The 18,494-nt window shown below is 39.1% G+C and overlaps 1 protein-coding gene across 7 annotated transcripts in view; it reads left to right on the top strand.

Annotated features, from left to right (window-relative positions):
• Window positions 1-18,494, top strand: part of LOC127509380 (E3 ubiquitin/ISG15 ligase TRIM25-like) — a 63,043-nt gene that overhangs the window by 13,954 nt on the left and 30,595 nt on the right. The window contains exon 6 of one of the 7 annotated variants that reach the window (XM_051888037.1): window positions 224-426. The exons of 5 other annotated variants lie outside the window; for them this stretch is intronic. In XM_051888037.1, the coding sequence (XP_051743997.1) occupies window positions 224-426 (203 nt within the window). Of the gene's footprint in view, window positions 1-223; window positions 1,480-18,494 lie in introns of those variants that run through there. One more of the 7 variants, XM_051888036.1, reaches the window with a different exon arrangement.

Below are 18,494 nucleotides of genomic sequence, written 5' to 3'. Positions count from 1 at the left end.
ACAAGCAGGAAAACTCACTGAATGTATTCATGTTGTTCCTGTAGAAGGTGAAAGAAATCATGATAGAAGAGTTTTATAATTGATCATGTAAATGATGATTCAGGATATCTGGTCAGCTGTACTGAGACACTGATGATACACTGAACATTGAGTCATGAAGAGTTCAGATACATTAAAAGATCAGATTCATAATTCCTGATTCTGATGTGTTTCTCTCCATCAGATTCCCATCAGCTCACTCTGGATCTGAACACTGTGAATAAGCTCCTCTGTCTGTCTGAGAGGAACAGAATGATTACTGTCACTGACACAGTCCAGCCGTATCCTGATCATCCAGACAGATTTGAGTGTTATAATCAGGTGTTGTGTAGAGAGAGTGTGTGTGGACGCTGTTACTGGGAGATTGAGTGGAGTGGGAGTGATGGTGTGTATATATCAGTGTCATATAAGAGCATCACTAGGAAGGGAGGGGGTTATGAGCCTTGGTTTGGATATAATGATCAGTCCTGGAGTTTAGAATGTTCTCCCTCCAGATACTTATTCAGACACAATAAAATATACACTGATCTCCCTGCAGCATCCATCAGCTCTAGAATAGGAGTGTATGTGGATCACAGTGCAGGAACTCTGTCCTTCTACAGCGTCTCTGACACAATGAGCCTCATCCACACAGTCCAGACCACATTCACTCAGCCGCTCTATTTTGGGTTTCATGTTTGGTCTGGATCATCAGTAAAACTGTGTTGATGTTCCAGAACAGACTGTACATCCCCATAATACTTTGAGCTGCATGATAAATCAGTAACAGTGAGATATTACAGTCTTTTATTTTAATTTCCATTAATACAGCTGAACTTCTGCCACTGAAATAACAAAGTAAATGTGTGTATTAAATCCTCATTGAGACAGTAAGAACAGTGTGGGTGGGTGGGTTCAGGGTTCATTACAAAATGAACAGATTGAGGATAGTGTGGTTTTGAATAATGAAATAACAGAAACAGTTGTGAACAATGAAAGAGTGAAGATGTGGAAAAAGACATTAGTATTGGAGAAAATAGTGTTGGAAAAAAAATTCACTGTCCAAAATGTGAGGAAAATTGTTGCAGAAGATGAGGGATGAAGAAGCACTCTCTGAGATTTCAGATATTGGGTCACAAGGGATGTTTGGTAAAGTTGTTGATGTAAAAAACTTATAGTATCAGTGTTGTTGCAAAAAAAACAAAAACAAAAAAAACAATGAGCTTTGAAGTTCTGGTAACAATTTATAATAACTTTCATTAATAAATCATTAACAAACATTATATAATGCTTAAATGATCATTAGTAAATATATATTCACTTAACTAGAAATATGAAATAATGTGCTTGGTAATGTGTAATAAAGAACTTATTAAACATTACATAATGATTAACAGATAATGTAATGTAAATTAACATGCTTACAAATGTCATTAAACTTTCACTTCATATGATTATGCACTTCTTGAGAATCTACAGATGTTGTTAAGCTTTTTTTACATGTACAAATGCATAAAGCTGTTTGGTAGCTATATGAGTGATCCAGATGTTCAACAGAAAATATAACAATATAATGGCGCTTTTCCACTGCGTAGAACGACTCGGCTCGGTTCGGTTCGGCACGGCTCGGCTCGGAGCGCTTTACTTTTGGTTTGCTTTTCCACTGCAGTTTAGTTCAGCTTCAAAGTGGGTGGGATTATAGACTGATCGTATAGTTGCGCCTCTACTGCCATGGATGCGCTCCTCGTCTACCAACAAGTCTGCACTTCGTATACCTCGTCTACTGACCACAATACAGCCATTTCTTTTTTCAAGTTGCGTGGTTGTTTAAAACAAGTCATTTTAAAAAGTCGCGCAAACAAATGATACTGTGGTGGCTGTTACTGACTATTTAAATCTAGTGGGTTTGGTGTCTCGTGTTTCAAATCCAATGACGCTGGTAGTGACGATTCTCTCTGACCAATCAGTGATCTGCAGTGTTTACATGTCACATTTAGTATTGGTACAGCATGCTTGAAACATCAACCGAGGTGGTACTAAGCGACCCGTACCGTTCCGTACCGAGCCGTCCCATGCATTGGAAAAGCGCCAAAAAGTAAGCTGTACCGAGCCGTACTGTTCCGTACCGAACTGTACCATGCAGTGGATAAGCGGCCATATGAATGACTGGTCCCACTTTACATTTATATGTCTTTAACCCTTCGATGCGTACGATCACACCGGTGTGATCAGTCTTGGCTGGTCCCTGGAGCATACGATCACACCGGTGTGATTAGGATGTTCAATGCACCTTGTGATCAACTGCCAAATTCAAATGCGCTTGCATGCTTTGGCTGGCGCTGTGCCAGAGATGGACGCGTGTAGCGCTTTTCATATATCACAAATATGCAGTGTTTTTAATCACATAATGTTTATTTTAGGTTTCAGACATTTAAATACACATGAGTACTAACAAAACAATACATTTAAAGTTTGTAAAATAAACACTGTTGTCTATAGAAGTGGCAATAACAATCATTTTCATTAGAGTTAGACGACACGTTTTATTCATATCAGATACACATTGTGAAAGTAACTTTGAAGTTTACTCTATTCTTCTCCCAGTTCACCGGCTCACTTACTTTCATCTATTTCAGGAGAAGTGGATGAATTCACGTGTTGTAAATCCAACAGATCCGATTCTCTCTACTGCGGCGCAAAAACATGGCGGCACCTATCGCACGTATAGCTCAAATAACGCGGTCATTATAAAGGTGTTTAAACAACAAAACACATCCACTTGCACATATTTAACAATTGAAATATCAGATACTTCATGCTATAGTTAACACTTTTGTCACTATTTTTTGAGTAAAACAAGAAAAATGAAATAAAAACAGATCATCAGTCATACAGTGCTATTGTGGCTGCGGTCACATGACAAGCAATGACGCGTCACCATGGAAACAATAAAGTGGTATGTTCTAAATAATGGCTGCCTTGAAAAACTCATAATCAGCCAGAATATTTTAAACTTATGTGTGAAAGGGTTAACTATTATGTACGTGCTTAAAAAAATAAGTGTTAGGCATGCACTTGTGTTCAGGTTCTTTTGCAAAACACTTTTGCTGCTATTGAGGTGTGGTACGGGTAAGGTTAGGGACAGGTTTGGTGGTACGGGCAGGTTTAAGGGTTTAGTTCAGGGGTCAACAGTTTGATTACTATAAGGGAACACTGTTCAAACTGTTTATATTACATTGTTTTGATAAATTAACAAGTGTTTGGACGGTCTCACGGTGGAGACGAGGGAACGCAGAGCCAGTGCGGAGCCAATGGGCTGACAGGCTGAGGTGGAGACATGGGCCCGGAGGCCTGAGGTGCAGCCGGGGACTCAGCCTCATGCTGAGCTGGTGTAGGGAAAGCCCAAAGCAAAGCTGACAAGCCGCATGGAGCTAGTGGTGGGTGCAGAACCAAGGAGCTAGACGACACCAGTGGTGCCGACGGATCCAGAGGACTGGCCATGACCAGCGGAGGAAATGAGACCAGGAAATCAGGCAGGAACATCAGCGGAAGAAGATCTCTGGACAGGACCGGAGCATCCAAATATCCGGACAGGACTGGCAAAGAAGACAAGGATTCGGGGGTGGGGATCTGGGTGGGAACTGGATCTTTGGACCACAAATCTATCAGGTTTAGTTCCGCTTCTGGCTCTGAGATGGGCTGGTCGGCTCGCGTAGATTCCAGGGCTTTGTTGGTATATGGCTTTGATTCCGGGATGACCTCGGTGGTTGCCTCTGGCTCGCAGCCTGCAGGGATGCAGTGAGGGAGAGGCTGCGGTGTTGGAGCATCCAGCCTAAATACCCCAGCAACCTTTGGTTCTCAGGGAAAAGGTGGAGATGCAACGAAGGTGAGTTCATAGTTTTTTTTTTGTTTGTTTTTTACTCGTTTCAGAGTGGTCAGTTATTCTGTCAAGGGTAGGTGACTGTAGAAAGCGCACAACGAAGATAATTAGAAATACACAGTCTTTAATACAATACCAAACTCAGGAAGAACTACAGAATAGGGAGTATATATGCACACTCAGTAAATGAGGGAACTAAACAAGAATAGCTGGACAAGGATTAACTAATCAGTAACCATAGAAACTAATGAGAACAGACATGACAAACTAAACAGAACATAATCGTGACATCCTGTTGATGTATGATTCAAGAAATATCCTGTTTAAGGATATAGTATACTAAGTGTTGAGGCAATAAAAACATGTTCCTTTTCAAAAGCTACTCTCAATGCTGCGCTGAGTCCTATGGAAATACATCTTTGTATGACCAGCTGTGAATAATGTGTAACTTGAAAACCTCTGACAGTGACGTCATTGGAATGCGTGCTCATCAGAGGCTATAATTAGATGTGCCACAGGTGCATCCTCAGGTTTCTTTGTCTTCAGAACCATAGTGTGTGTGTGTGTGTGTGTGTGTGTGTGTGTGTGTGTGTGTGAAAAGCTCTCTTTCTGTCTCTCTGCTAGGAGTTAATTTTCATTAGGCAGTGCGCAGAATATTCTCTCTTTCTCCTCTCACTCTTCCAAGAATGCAAAAAGGAAAAGAGAAAAACAAAAGAAAATGAAGAAGATGGTAAGTGCGAGGTAAGCAGTGTGTTTCTTTGTGCCCAGGTAAAAAAAAAAAAAAAAAAAAAAAAAAAAAAGCATACTTGAATGCACTAAAAAAATACAAGCAAGTACATTTGTAGTACATTCTGATTTTTGTGCTAAATAAAAGTGTAAAAGTTATACACTATAAATACACTAATGAAAATTATATTTCTAGTTTAGTAGTACTTCAGTGCACTTAAAAAGTATACTAAATCCACTAATACTTAAATTGATTTTAGTGCATTGAAATAAAGTATGCTACTGCAAAATAAACAGATGAGTTTTATTAGTGTATTTCTTAAAAGTGTGCATTGAATGCTTTAAAAATTTGTTCAATCTTTTATATTGTAATCCTAAATTTAAATTAAGTTGATTTTATTAAAAATATATTACTAATGTACTAGTTACTAAGTACATTTTCCTAACACTTTTATTGATTTTAAGTGTAGTCAGATAAACTAAACCAAATATACAGTGTTTTATAAGTGCATTACTTAAAAGTGTGCTATGAAAGCTTTACATAAAATTTTAGTGGATTTTTATATATACTGTCACTAAGTTTGTTTGAATGGATTTTCATGAAAAATAAAACATGCAGGTTAAATGTGTACTAAAATTCACAATTTAACCCTCAGAGCCCGGTGAACGTGCCGGCGCTTTCTGCTGGATTCATTACAGCAGAAACAACTTAAAATACTCTGTCATTTGTGGCCCTACAGATTAGTGTAAGGCATCATTATAAAATATAAAGGGTCTACTTTTATTTGTGTACACTCACAATAACAACAAAACCTTGTGTTTTTGTAAAATAAAGAAAATAAACAGGGTGCGCTTTCAGCTGTCTCTGTCTCCGTGAGAAACTTTCTGAAACACATCTGAATAATGAACTGAAGCTCAGCCAATACTTATCACACAGACATGAGAGATATATCTTTAGAAAGCTTGAAGTGTCTACTTTTAAATGTAGTAAGTCATATTGAAAACAAATATTCTCTGTTTATGTAATCCTTATGAAACCAACGAGAGGTACAATCTTCCCTTCCTGGCCTCATTATCTGTAATGTGACCACACCCACGCGCAGCGCAGCCTTTGACACGCAAATCATTCATGTGCGAGCTGCGAGGCACGCTAACCTGCAAATGCCCCCATCACCTCAAAACAAAAGCATCAGCTTTACCATTCCTTTGCTTTTCACTGAGTTGTGAAGACGCGCTGTGAGTTTACCCTAAATTTACCTCAGAAGAAGAACGTTTCTGGATGGGACCGGAGCATCCAAATATCCGGACGGGACTGGCGAGTGAGGCAGATGCCAGATGCCACTGATGAGTCATATGCAAACTGTTATTCTCAGTTTTCTCGAAATGACACTTTGGAAATGACAGGTATGTGTCAGGAATGGCACAAAGGTGTGTGACTGTTCAAGTCTCTATTTTTAGATCAGTGTGCTCAATAATGTGCCTTTTTTTTTTGTTATGTATATTTGGATTATATTGTGTTGTAAATAAAATACAATAAAAAAGCCATTATTTTAAATCTCCTCACATTCTTTGTTCTAGTTCCCTCATAGTCCCATTCAGCTGACAGGGCCATTAGGGAAGGGTCTTTGTCTTCCGAGGTGTGAAACACATCATTATTCACGATTGTTCATGTCCTCCCCGCATACAGCCTTCTGACATGTCTTACAAATTTTAAATCAAAATATTGTTTTATGTGAATGAGTGGGAAGGATGATTTTCACATCATTTTGAAGCAAAAATTCTAGCCTACATCATACATTTTTCAAAAGTCTTGTGAACAAATATTCAGTATGGGTTTTATGGCCTTATTCCAGTGACTTCAATTTTTTATTTTTTTTTCACCAACCACACACAAACTTCATTTTCTCAAAACTACAAACTTTTACATACATGCTGCTCACATATTACTCCTTTCATCAAAGCGATGAAAGGAGTAGTATGTCTGAAACCTCAGTATAAAAGATTAGGTGAGAAGTTCCCGGATGGGCTACTGCTTCCGCCCAGATTCTCGAGTGCTCATCTGATGGATACTTTTCGAACATGGAGGAAAACCAAAATTAAAAACCAAAATCACTCTAGTAAGCACATGCATCTTGTGTCTCTAAAGTAGATTTACATAAATTCTAAACCATATTCATCATAAAGATGCTTACTAAATGTTTATTTAACATCTGACAGGAAAATCTTTGATAAGTATTGCAGATAAGCACATCACAATATGAAATAGACATCTGAGTGAGTGATATGTGTGCTATTATGTAGAATTCACTTTTGTCAACACTGATTACATTACATGAATGTCAAGGACTCTGGGCACGGTGGTCAGCCGCAGAATTGGCACAGCTGTGTTGAGATGGCAGTAGGATGTGGGGTTCACCGTCTGTAAATACATGATTGTTAGAACAATAAGTTTGAATAAAGCTTTGTTTCATGTGTTGTTGACTTGTATATGTATTTATTTATTGTGATAGTTACTTTTATTATTCTTTTACTCATTTATTCATGTTTTCAGTAAGTAAAATATAATTATTTTATTAATTCATGCATTAATTCATTGATTAATATGTTTATTGATATTGATATGTATTCTTCTGCATCCTTCCGTCTTTGGGAGATGATGGTGTAGCTTCCAGCTTGGTGATTTTCTAACTGCACCTTCACGAGTGGCTATAAAGCCTGACTCTTGAATGGCAATCTCTACTGCATTTTTTGCAGGTGAATGACGATGCCTGCTGAGGCTGCAGTTGCCTTTCCTTCCTCTTGGCTCTCTTTGCGGCAAGGTTTTTATTCCTGGTTTCCTCAGCTTTCTGTAAACCCTGTCTGATAATGAAATGCCAGGCAGAGCGGTCTTCTGCACAACTCTTCTATGTGCCAATGTTGATGTCGGACAGCTTCATGTCTTTCTTGCAGGTATCTTTGTAGCACAGTCGTGGACATCCAGTTAGTTGTGAGCCCTCTGCCAACTCGCCATACAGTAGGTCCTTGGGAATGCGGCCAGAGCCCATTCTCCTGACGTGGCCAAGGCAACGAAGGCGCTTCTCGCTAAGTATGGCAGACATGCTTCTCATGCCGGCTTGTTCCAGAACCTCTGTGTTAGGTACTCTGTCCTGCCACTGGATGAGCAGAATGTGCCGCAGGCGAAAGCTGTTGAGTTTCTTCTCATGCCTCGCATGAGTGGTCCATGTCTCACTGCTATAGAGGAGTGTGCTAAGCGTGCAGGCCTTGTAGACGTGCAGCTTGGTCTTCTCTGTGAGGTTGATGTTGTTCCAGACCCTCTGGTTTAGTCTGGCCATGACCGCTGCTGCCTTGGCAATCCAGCCGTTTATCTCTGCATCGATGGAAATAGAGCTGGAGATGGTAGACCCGAGGTAGGTGAATTTCTCAACAACTTCCAGGTTGTACCCATCAATGGTGATGGTTCGAGGGGAGTCTATTTCCTGGGCCATGATGTTGGTTTTGAATTTAGGGCTGTGATGGCTGCATTGTACACAGAGTCTCGGAGGTGGGACCACTTGGAGTCAGTGGTGTCATCAATAGGTGACTCGTTGGTGAGATCCTCCTGTAATTTTCTAACAAACTGCTGTGTCTTCTCTTGGTTGTTTGCACAGCAGGTGTTGATACATGGGTGGCCGTTCTTCTTGGAGTGATGCAGCTTCTTCGGTGTAACTCACACCTTGCTAGCCACAAGTGAGTGGTCCGTGTCGCAGTTGGCACTGTGGTAACTGCAGGGTGAGGAGGATACTGGCAAGTTCCACATGCCTAGTGATGACAAGGTCTAGCTGGTGCCAGTGGCGGGACTGTGGGTGTCTCCACGACACCTGATGGATCTCCTTACATTTGAAGAAGGTGTTTGTCACGCAGAGGCCATGTAAGCAGCACAACTCCAGCAGACGCTCTAGCATTGAAGTCACCGAGCAGGTAAAGTCCTTCAGTGCTGGGGATTCTGGATATTGTTTCATCTAGTGTCTCATAGAACTGGTCTTTCTCCTCTGAGGTGGAGCAGAGAGTTGGGGCATACACGCTGATGATGTTAGCTGGGCCAGAGGATGTAGACAGGTGGAGTGCAAGGATCCTCTCCGTGCCTGATGATGGAGGTTCAATGAAGGCGATGAGAGTGTTCTTGACAGCGAAGCCGACACCATGCTGCATTGGTTCATCTAAAGACTTCCCTTGCCAAAAGAAAGTGCAGCTTGCTTCCCTGATGTTACCGCTGTCGGCCAGTCGGGTTTCCTGTAGGCAGGCAACATCAGCGTTCAGTTGTGCGTATTATTGTGCATAAGTGTTGGGGTGGGCTAGCAATGCAATTCATTCTGGGGTAATCTTAATTTTTAAGTAGTGATACTTACATATTTAGAGTATAAAATCAAGTCTTCTCCAAAGGCAAGATCTGAAGCAGCTGCCCGACGTCTCCTTTGTGCAGACATTGCTAACACTGAGGAAAACCATACTAGGTAGGGTTGTCGAGTTAATGGTGCTATGAGGTGTTAGTGCACCTGTCGCTCATATCTTTTTTTTTTATTGCAGAACTTATAATTACATACAAGATCAGGAAAAAAGCCATGGTTGCATCTTTAACAATGAATGATCATAATGACAAAAAAAAAACCCCAATAAATATCATAGGTTTGTGTACATCATAGTATGAGATTATATACACAGAACAAAAGCACGATGACAAGGTTAAATATCTTATATAGATCATCATCATAATGAATAGATCATCATCATAATGCATCAAACATTTTTTGTTGTTGTTATTTATCAGCCTGAGGGATGAAACAAGAGTTAAATTCAACAATAAAAAGAGGAAAACATAAAGGAGATTTAAGCCACTTTTGCTTGTGAATGAAAATTTTGCATGTAAAAAAGAAATTAACAACAATATTCAAGAGATCACGATTTGGGATTTTCATAATAAAAATAGTATCTTTAAGGATAAAACTGGGGGTCATATTAGTAGGGTTAAAAATATGAGAATATGTTTCTTCAACAAGACCACAAAATGAGCAAGTTTAATCAATATCAAGATATTTACAGATAGATGAATTAAACCTCTCACTCATATCTTTTAAGTTGTTGCGCTTGTGATAATGTCGTAGGTCACATGATAATGTCAAAATGGCGGATGATGTCCGGATTGCATTCTTACTCAACAAGATCAGGCTATGGTAACACTTTATTTTAGGGTTTCATTCTCACTTTTAACTAGTTGCTTATTAGCTTGCATATTACTAATATATTGGTTGTTTATTAGTACTTATAACGCACATATTAATGCCTTATTCTGCATGACCTTATTCTACATCTCTTAATCCTACCCAATACCTAATGCTTAAATGATACAAAAACTACCTTACTAACTATTAATAAACAGTAAATTAGGAGTTAATTGAGGCAAAAGTTGTAGTTAATAGTGAATAGGTGTTCCCTATACTTAAGTGTTACCCAGGCTTTATAGTACCTACTGTTATATAGTACCTACTTATTGAAATTAAGTACCTACTCAGTGAGTATGTAGTTTTGGACGCAGCCGCTGTCTCTCTGTGAGTGTGTGTTGCTGCTGATGAGCTGATCAGCGTCAGCTGTGGCTCATCAGTATTGGATTAAATTCCCACCTAAAGTATTACGGTCACGGATTAAAAAATAATAAGCATGAATCAAAAATTTTAAAACACATGTAAAAATATATTGCACAAACTAAAACAAATAGTGCAAAATGATCAGAATAGCAAAAAACATGGTCACGGATCAAAAAATAATAAGCGTGAATAGAAAAATTAAAAGCGCATTTAAAAAAATAACAAGCATGAATCAAAACTTTAAACACATTAAAAATTAAATTGCACAAATCTTAAACTTATGTTTATGTGTTCTTAAAAGTTGTTTTCCTTGGTTTTATTACTCTGTACTTTGTGCTCTCTTACATTTTCTGCTCATATTTTACTCTTTTGTACGCTTGTGCTGTTTTTCTCTTTGCTCTTCTTTCTACGTTCTGCTCTTGCTTTTCCAAATGTTGCAGTTCGAGTTTCATGTAAATTACAGCAGACTTAAGCATCACCATTGGTTCACTAGTTCTAGATTGACAGCTCCTCCTCTTGCCAATCAATCGAAGAGAGGGAGTTGATGTCACTCCAGTGTGACTCATGGCTACTGATTCTCACACTCATACAGGGGAAGGTAACCGTCACAGCTGGCAGTTTCCGAGCTGGGGTAAAATCTTTCCGTGGCAGGACACCGTTTTGTATGTCTGCAACTCGACCTGTCACCAGTATATACATCTACCTGGCAATCTTTTATTGTTAAATTCACCATCCTAATGACAACCTGTCACAGTTGTGCCTGTCTGACGATCCATCACTGTTATGTGCACCTTTAATGCATCTACCACTGGACCTGGCAACGCGAAACGCAACTGCCACTTTGCACCGGCCTCACAACGTCACGCTTACGTGTGCCTGGCTTGTCTATACCTTTTATATTACTGTTAGATATTTTTAGTATTCATACAATAATAATAATAATATATGCTTGCTTGTTGCCTCTTGAATTCCTGTCTTTTGCACAAGAGAATATAACATATGAAGCCTACCTTACTAATATATTTGCTCGTGAATTACAGTTAAAGGAAGATAGCCATCGCAATTGTTTAGATCATTGTATATTGCTCGTAATTGTAAACTGTCTGCATATTTTGTCATGAATTGTTTTCCTGTAAACAGAGTTATAGATTTTGTGTTTCATGTACAGTATGTCATTAAAAATCACAGCATGCCGGATCAATTTGACCCCCTCTATGCATTCTAGGGTTAAAAATCATGCTTCACCTGCTCATGATCAGACCTTTCTCTGACGCATCATTCCTGACCCTCAGCTCCAAGAAGGCCTTTCAGACTCAGGAAGAGTGGGAACTCCTCAGTATAAATAAAAATCTAACGGCAATGCCTCTACTCTAGGAGAGGAACAGGGTCAGCTGATAGATACGGTACAGAGCAGAACGATAAGAATTAGATCATTATAGATTATCATTAATGTGATTTATGCACTTCACTGTAAGTCACTTCAGTCACAATAAGACTCATGCTGTCACAATATTGTATATGGGGCAAGTTGTCACAATGGGAAACTGCCATTAAACAGCCTATAGGGTTTTCATGAGATTATTTTCAACTGTCATGAGATTAGCCTTGGACACAATCCTGACATCAGAAATTGAGGAACAACAAATGATAAGTTTTATTTGAGAAGCGGCAGAAACACAAACCAATGCAGGTAATAACTGAAGATACATAGTAGTGACAACAGTGAAGACTTTCGTGATGATAACTGGTTTTGTCCGGGCACACACACACACACGCACACACACACACACACACACACACACACACACACACACACACACACACACAAGGGAGCAGACAAGACGAGGAGATGTATTGGGAAATCAGGAGATGTCTTTGGTGACTGGGAGATGGATTTGGATCAACTTGGAGCAAGGATGCAGCGTTGCAGATCACAGATACATACGGTAGGATTTTCCCAGGTAAGTTTACAGGTAAGAAAGTCCGTGTTCTCTTGATGAGGCCATATAACTGATGGTGTGCTGGTGATGAGGGCTGATGAGTGGCAGGTGTGCATCATTAGTATTCTGGTAACTGTGATGTCTGGGTGAGTGAGGGAGAGTCTGGCGGCTCGTGACAGTAAGAGAAAGAAACTCATGAAACAAAAATGGTGAACGTTTCAGCTTATATAACAAAAATATGACAACTTGCCCTGACCTGACATGAGAAATACCCTTGTCCTGAGAACACAAATCAACCCTTTTGAAAAAGAAGTGCACTTATTGCATTTTAATGTGCACTTGTAGTATACTTCTAATCTTAAAAGTATATATTTTTTTAAAAAACTGTATTTGCAGATCATATAATAGTAATGAAATAAAAGGCCACTTAAGTGCACTTAAGTAGAGTTTAACCATATTTAAAAAACAATAGAAGTAATTATGAAATTACATATAAAGATGTACTTCAGTCCTACTTATAGTGGGTCAAAAAGCACTCTAAATTAACTGCACTCTAAACTAACTGCATTAAATATAAATTAAAACTATAATACATTGTCATTTAACTGTCAAATAACATGCAGTTAAGTGTCCAAAAAACATTACATTCAGTTGAAACTGAAGTATATGCTTTCAATGTATATTATTTCTATAATAAGTACTCTTTTAAAAATGCTAAAGTGTACTTCTTTTTCACCTATCACATTAAAGTTTCCTTCATTATAGTTCACGTATTTCAGTGTAATTTTATTGCGTTCAGACAACAACTACGAAATATAAAAAACAAAGCTAGAGAAGACAAGTTTTTCAGTAATTGAACTTTTGACTAAAACCTTTCAGATGAGATACAAACCTTGTAACAACCAGCCCTAGTCTCTGATGTTAATGTAAAGCTGCTCTGATAAAGCTTTTAAAGAAGTTTCTGTTCTTTCAGATCACCATGAAGAGGAAACCGTTCCTGTATGTCATTAACTTTCTGATGCCAGTATTTTAATTCCTTGTGCTGGATTTGGCCTCCTTCTTCATCGATTCAAATGGAGGAGAGAAGCTTAGTTTTAAAGTAACTTTGCTTCTGGCTATTTCTGTGTTACTGCTGCTTCTTAAAGACATGCTGCCCTCTACTGCCAATGATGTCCCACTGATTGGTGAGTTCATTTACTGACTGTATGTGTAGCAAATCAGCATATTCTAATGATTTATGAAGGATCATGTGACACTGTAGACTGGAGTAATGATGTTGAAAATTCAGTATATCTATATCAGAATAAATTGCATTTTAAAATATATGAATAAAAAACAGTTATTTTAAATTGTAATTTTTCACAATATTACTGCTTTTTACTGTATAAATGCAAAATACAAGACAGAGTAATCCAGAAATCAGGCTAGGTCAAAACACAGGTAGGCAAATACAAACAGGGAAAAGTGCTCAGAAATGTTAGCCAGGGCAAAACAAGACTTCGCATTGAGCCTGGTGTGCTCAGTAGCCTACTAATGAGTGTGATAAGAAAGAGGTATGTCACTACTTAGGAGAGTGAGACCTCTGGTGTTGCACAGGGGAAATGACATTAGTGACTGGTGTGATATTCTCTCTCAACAACAGCCTAAATTTGTCTTTAATGTTAATTAACAACACCTGAAACTATTATTCAGGAACTCAAATTATTCTCAGGTTTCTCTAGTCAAAATGCATTTAGAGGTTCTCAAAAGATTCTTTGTGCCTTGAGGTGGAAATGTCCTAAACATTGGGAAAACATAAGTGTATACATTACACATGGGACAACCCTAGTTTTGTTTTGTTTTATACATTAACAATTCAATTGCTGTTTTCTTTCTCACTTTAGATGCTGGAATGAAAAGCAGCCAGACCACAGCATCCGAAGTGGAAACTCTTGTTAAATCTTTGCTCCGTAATGCAAGAGACCAGGATGGTGGAAGCAGCAGAAGAAACAGAAAACTGGAGATCAGGCAGAGATCTATCGGAGTTATTTTATGAGGGGATTGATAATTTAAGTAACGTGGTCTGATGTGGTTATAATTGGTCATTTTTCTGTTTTTTGAGCCGCAGGTGAATGATTTCTGAAGGATCATGTGACAAGGAAGACTGCATGCTTGCTGCTGAAAATTCAGCTTTGACATCACAGAAATAATTACTTTATAAATTGTATTAAAACAGAAAACATTTTAAGTTATAATAATATTTACATTATATAATAAAATAGAATTTTTTACTGTATTTTTGATCAAATAAATGCAGCCTTGATGAGCATAAGAGACTTTCAAAAACATTTTTAAAAATCTTACCAACCTCAAACTTTTGAACAGTAGTGCATATTTTCTTCATTTTCTTTCTCACAGGGCCTATCTATGCAGGGCCGCAAGTCTCTAGCCTTCTTGGCCATGAAGAAAAAACTGGATAGCCTCTTCAATGTACCCCTCCATGACTTTTTGTTCAGGAATGGATAATGGATACTCCTCCATGGGGCACTGGCTTACCCGGTTCCAGGTCGATGGCACAGTCTCATGGTCGGTATGGTGATAACGTCGAGGCTTGTTTTAGGCAAAAGTCGTCAGTAAATGGAGAATAGCCGGTTGGGAAATCTGCGGATTGTAGACCCGCTGGACTTTCAATGGAGATAGCATTGGCAGGAATCACTGGGGGTTGTTTTGGAGAAGTCTTTGGTAACTGAGGGAAGCAATTAGGGAAACATTGTGAGCCCCAGTCGCAGAATGTCTCCATGAGCATGTGGGTTGGTGTTGGACAAGCCAGGGGCATCCGAGAATGACACCGGCGGTGGATTCCTCCACAACCAGTGGTGTGAATGGCTCTTCATGCAGGCAGCCCACTCTCAGTGTCACAGGTTCCACTTGGTCTCCTGCTCAGGGCCCTTCCAGTCACTGATTGAACCTTGTACAGAGTTTTAGTTGGGGTTTTCTGGGGCTTGGGCTCCTAAACTTTAGATTGCTCACACCTAAGGTGGTTATTGTAAATGAAATTATAACATATAATAGTTGTATTCTGCCTTACTGAAACCTGGCTTAAACCAAATGACTTATCAGTCTTAATGAGTCTACTCCACCAGGCTACTGTTATAAGCATGAGTCCCGTCTGATTGGTCGTGACTGCGGTGTTGCAACAATCTATAAATATATTACTAATGTTAATCAGAAATCAGGACACAGGTTTAATTCATTTGAAGTGCTTGTTTAAGAAAGCTATCATGTATAGAGCCCCTGGGCCCTATGTTGATTTTCTAACAGAGTTTGTAGATTTCCTCTTAGACCTACTAGTCAACGTCATAACTTAACGATACTTTGACGTTTTGTTCAACAACATAAATTACACACACCCATAGCGAAAACGCATGGCAACGTGCTTTACAACTATAGGACAGGAAGAGCTAAATAAACTTATCACTGTGCCTAAACCAACAACATGTTTATTACATTTAATGCCCACTAAATTACTGAAAGAGTTGTAACTGTAGCAGAAGATCCTCTTCTCAATATTATTAAACTCCTCTCTATCTATAGGTCATGTCCCAAGACCCTTCATGCTGGCAGTTATTAATCCTCTCATTCAGAAACCACAACAAGATCCAAATGAATTGGCAAATTACAGACCCATTTCAAATCTTCCATTTATGTCTAAAATACTAGAAAAAAATTTGTCTGCTCCTTCTTGCAAAAAATTATATCTATGAAAATTTTCAGTCAGGATTTAAGCCCCATCATAGCACAGAAACTGTGCTTGTTAAAATTACAAATGACTTCTAGCTTCTGACCAAGGCTACATCTCAATACTAGTTTTGCTTGATCTTAGTGCTGCATTTGACACTATAGATCATGACATACTCTTAGATCGACTACAAAATTTCACTGGTATTCAGAGACAGGCATTAAGGTGGTTTAGATCATACCTATCTGAACGTTACCATTTTGCTTATTTAAACTGGGAATTATCCACATTAACATAAGTAAAATATGGAGTGCAGCAAGAGTCTGTTTTAGGCCCTCTTCTAATTTCAATATACATGCTGCCGCTTGGTAATATTATTAAAAAACATGGAATTAGTTTCCACTGTTATGCTGATGATACTCATTTATTTATTTCATCACGACCAGGTGAAATCTCTAAATTGACAGAGTATGTTAAAGATATAAAATATTGGATGATCAGCAAATTCTTCTATTAAATTTGGATAAGATTGAGTTATTACTTATTGGACTAAAAACTTGTACACAGAATCTCTTACAATACAATTAGCATTTAGAAGGATGTACTGTACTTCATTCTCTACACTTAAAGGTCCAGGTGTTATATTAGACAGCAACTTGGGCTTCACTTCACTTTGATGGTTCCTTTAACACATTCTGTTGACTATAAGTAACGTTACATGTCTACTAACTAGTAGAGTATTAGTACTATACACTGGTAGAGTTAGAATAAGTTGACATGTACTTGCAAAGTTACTAGGGCTGCCCCCTAATAGTCGACTAATTGTTAGTCGACGAGAAGAGGCTTAGTCGACCAAAATTTTATTAGTCGCTTAGTCGCAGAAAAAAAAAAAAAAAACACAGGAAGTGACAAAGTCACACAGCCTGTGATGGACAGATCGTTAACAGCTGGCCTATGTGGTAAATACAGTACATCGGGCAGGGCATCCAAATGCTCGCCTATCATTCATCAACCTCAAATATGGCTTATCATCTGAAACATGTATGTAATAGCACTTTATATGGCCGCTCGATTTAATGTCTATAAAAATGTGGGCTATTCAAGTGTTTGTGCGGAGTGTGAAAGCTGAATAGTAGCGTTTACTGCATGACAGCTAACATGGAGTCGCAGATGTGTGAAGAGTCTACTTTTATTTGTGTGCACTCACAATAACAACAAAACATTGTGCTTTTGTATAATAATGAAAGCAAACAGGGTGCGCTTGAACTTGAGCTCGCCAAAAAAAAAAAAAAAAAAACAACAACTCCAACTCCAACTACAGCAGCAATATTTCAACACTCATACCTGATCAAAAGCTAATGTAAAAAAATATGTTTTTAGCTGTTTCTTAAAATCATTCAGAGAAGATGATTGTCTCAAATACTGTTACGTATAGTTTTGGTTTTGTTTTTCTGTTCATGTTTCATGTGTTATTTTGCAGTATAGTCATTGTCATGTTTCTTGTTTCCTGTTTGCCATGTGCTCCCTTTTACCATGTGTTTCCCTTGTTTGTGTCATGTGATCCTGCCATGTGCTCCCTTGTCATGTGTCCTATGTTGTCATTGGCTCATTGGTTTGATTGTACACAGGTGTCCCTTTTTGTCATTAGTTCTTGTGTATTTAAGCCCTCATGTTTGCCATGCATCTTTGTCAAGTATTGTCCCTGTCCCACTCTGGGTAAAGTTTATTCATGTTCTTGTTTTGTTTACCAAGCCATGCCATGCCATGCCTTGTTAGTTTTATCTTTGGATTCATGTATGTTTGATGGAAATAAACTGCACTTGGGTTCTTCAAGACTTGCTTTTAGTGGACTCATTACAGAATACTAGACCTCTACAATTAACCCAGAAGTTGCCCTCCTTCGTCTGCGCCAAGGGAATCGTTCCCTAGAGGATTATGTAAAGAACTTTTGTGAACTCTGTCACCAGGTCAATTTCAATGACGTTGCCCTCAAGGGCATTTTTCGAAATGGCCTTGACGATCATTGGAGTTACTTAATGATTGAAAATGACATTCCTAGACCCCTTGCAGAGTATATTGACTTTGCTTTATTTATGAGCGGTTCCCCGTTTACTGTGGGACCTGTGGATGAGGGGCCCTACAATCCCACAGTACCCGCCACACCAGAGAGTCTCCACACCCCAATCGTCATGCCTGCCCAGCCAGAGACTGTTCATGTCATACCTGCCCAACCAGAGACAGTTCACGTCATGCCAGCCAGGTCAGTGCCTGTTCACGTCATGCCTGCTCAGTTAAAGCCTTTTCAAGTCATGCCTGCCAAGTATGAGTTTCTTTACATCATGCATGCCACACCTGAGCCCTCAGTTAAGATGGCTGCCAAGCCTGAGCCCTCAGCCAAGATGACCGCCACGCCAGAGTCTCCAGAGTGTGCAGCACTGGCCATTATGGCCACTGCTATTATGTGTGTTTGGGCCACGCATGCATCCACTCCAGCCCCTGACCAGCATCCATGGTCATGGATGCCATGGTCCCCTAAACTGCCTGCACCTCCATGGCCCCCTGAACTGCCAGCACCGCCTTGGTCCCCCTGAACT

The sequence above is a fragment of the Ctenopharyngodon idella genome, chromosome 3 (assembly GCF_019924925.1).
Source record: "Ctenopharyngodon idella isolate HZGC_01 chromosome 3, HZGC01, whole genome shotgun sequence".
NCBI lineage: Eukaryota > Metazoa > Chordata > Actinopteri > Cypriniformes > Xenocyprididae > Ctenopharyngodon > Ctenopharyngodon idella.
The sequence above is the reverse complement of the archived record's forward strand: the minus strand, read 5'-3'. Positions and strand labels throughout refer to the sequence as shown.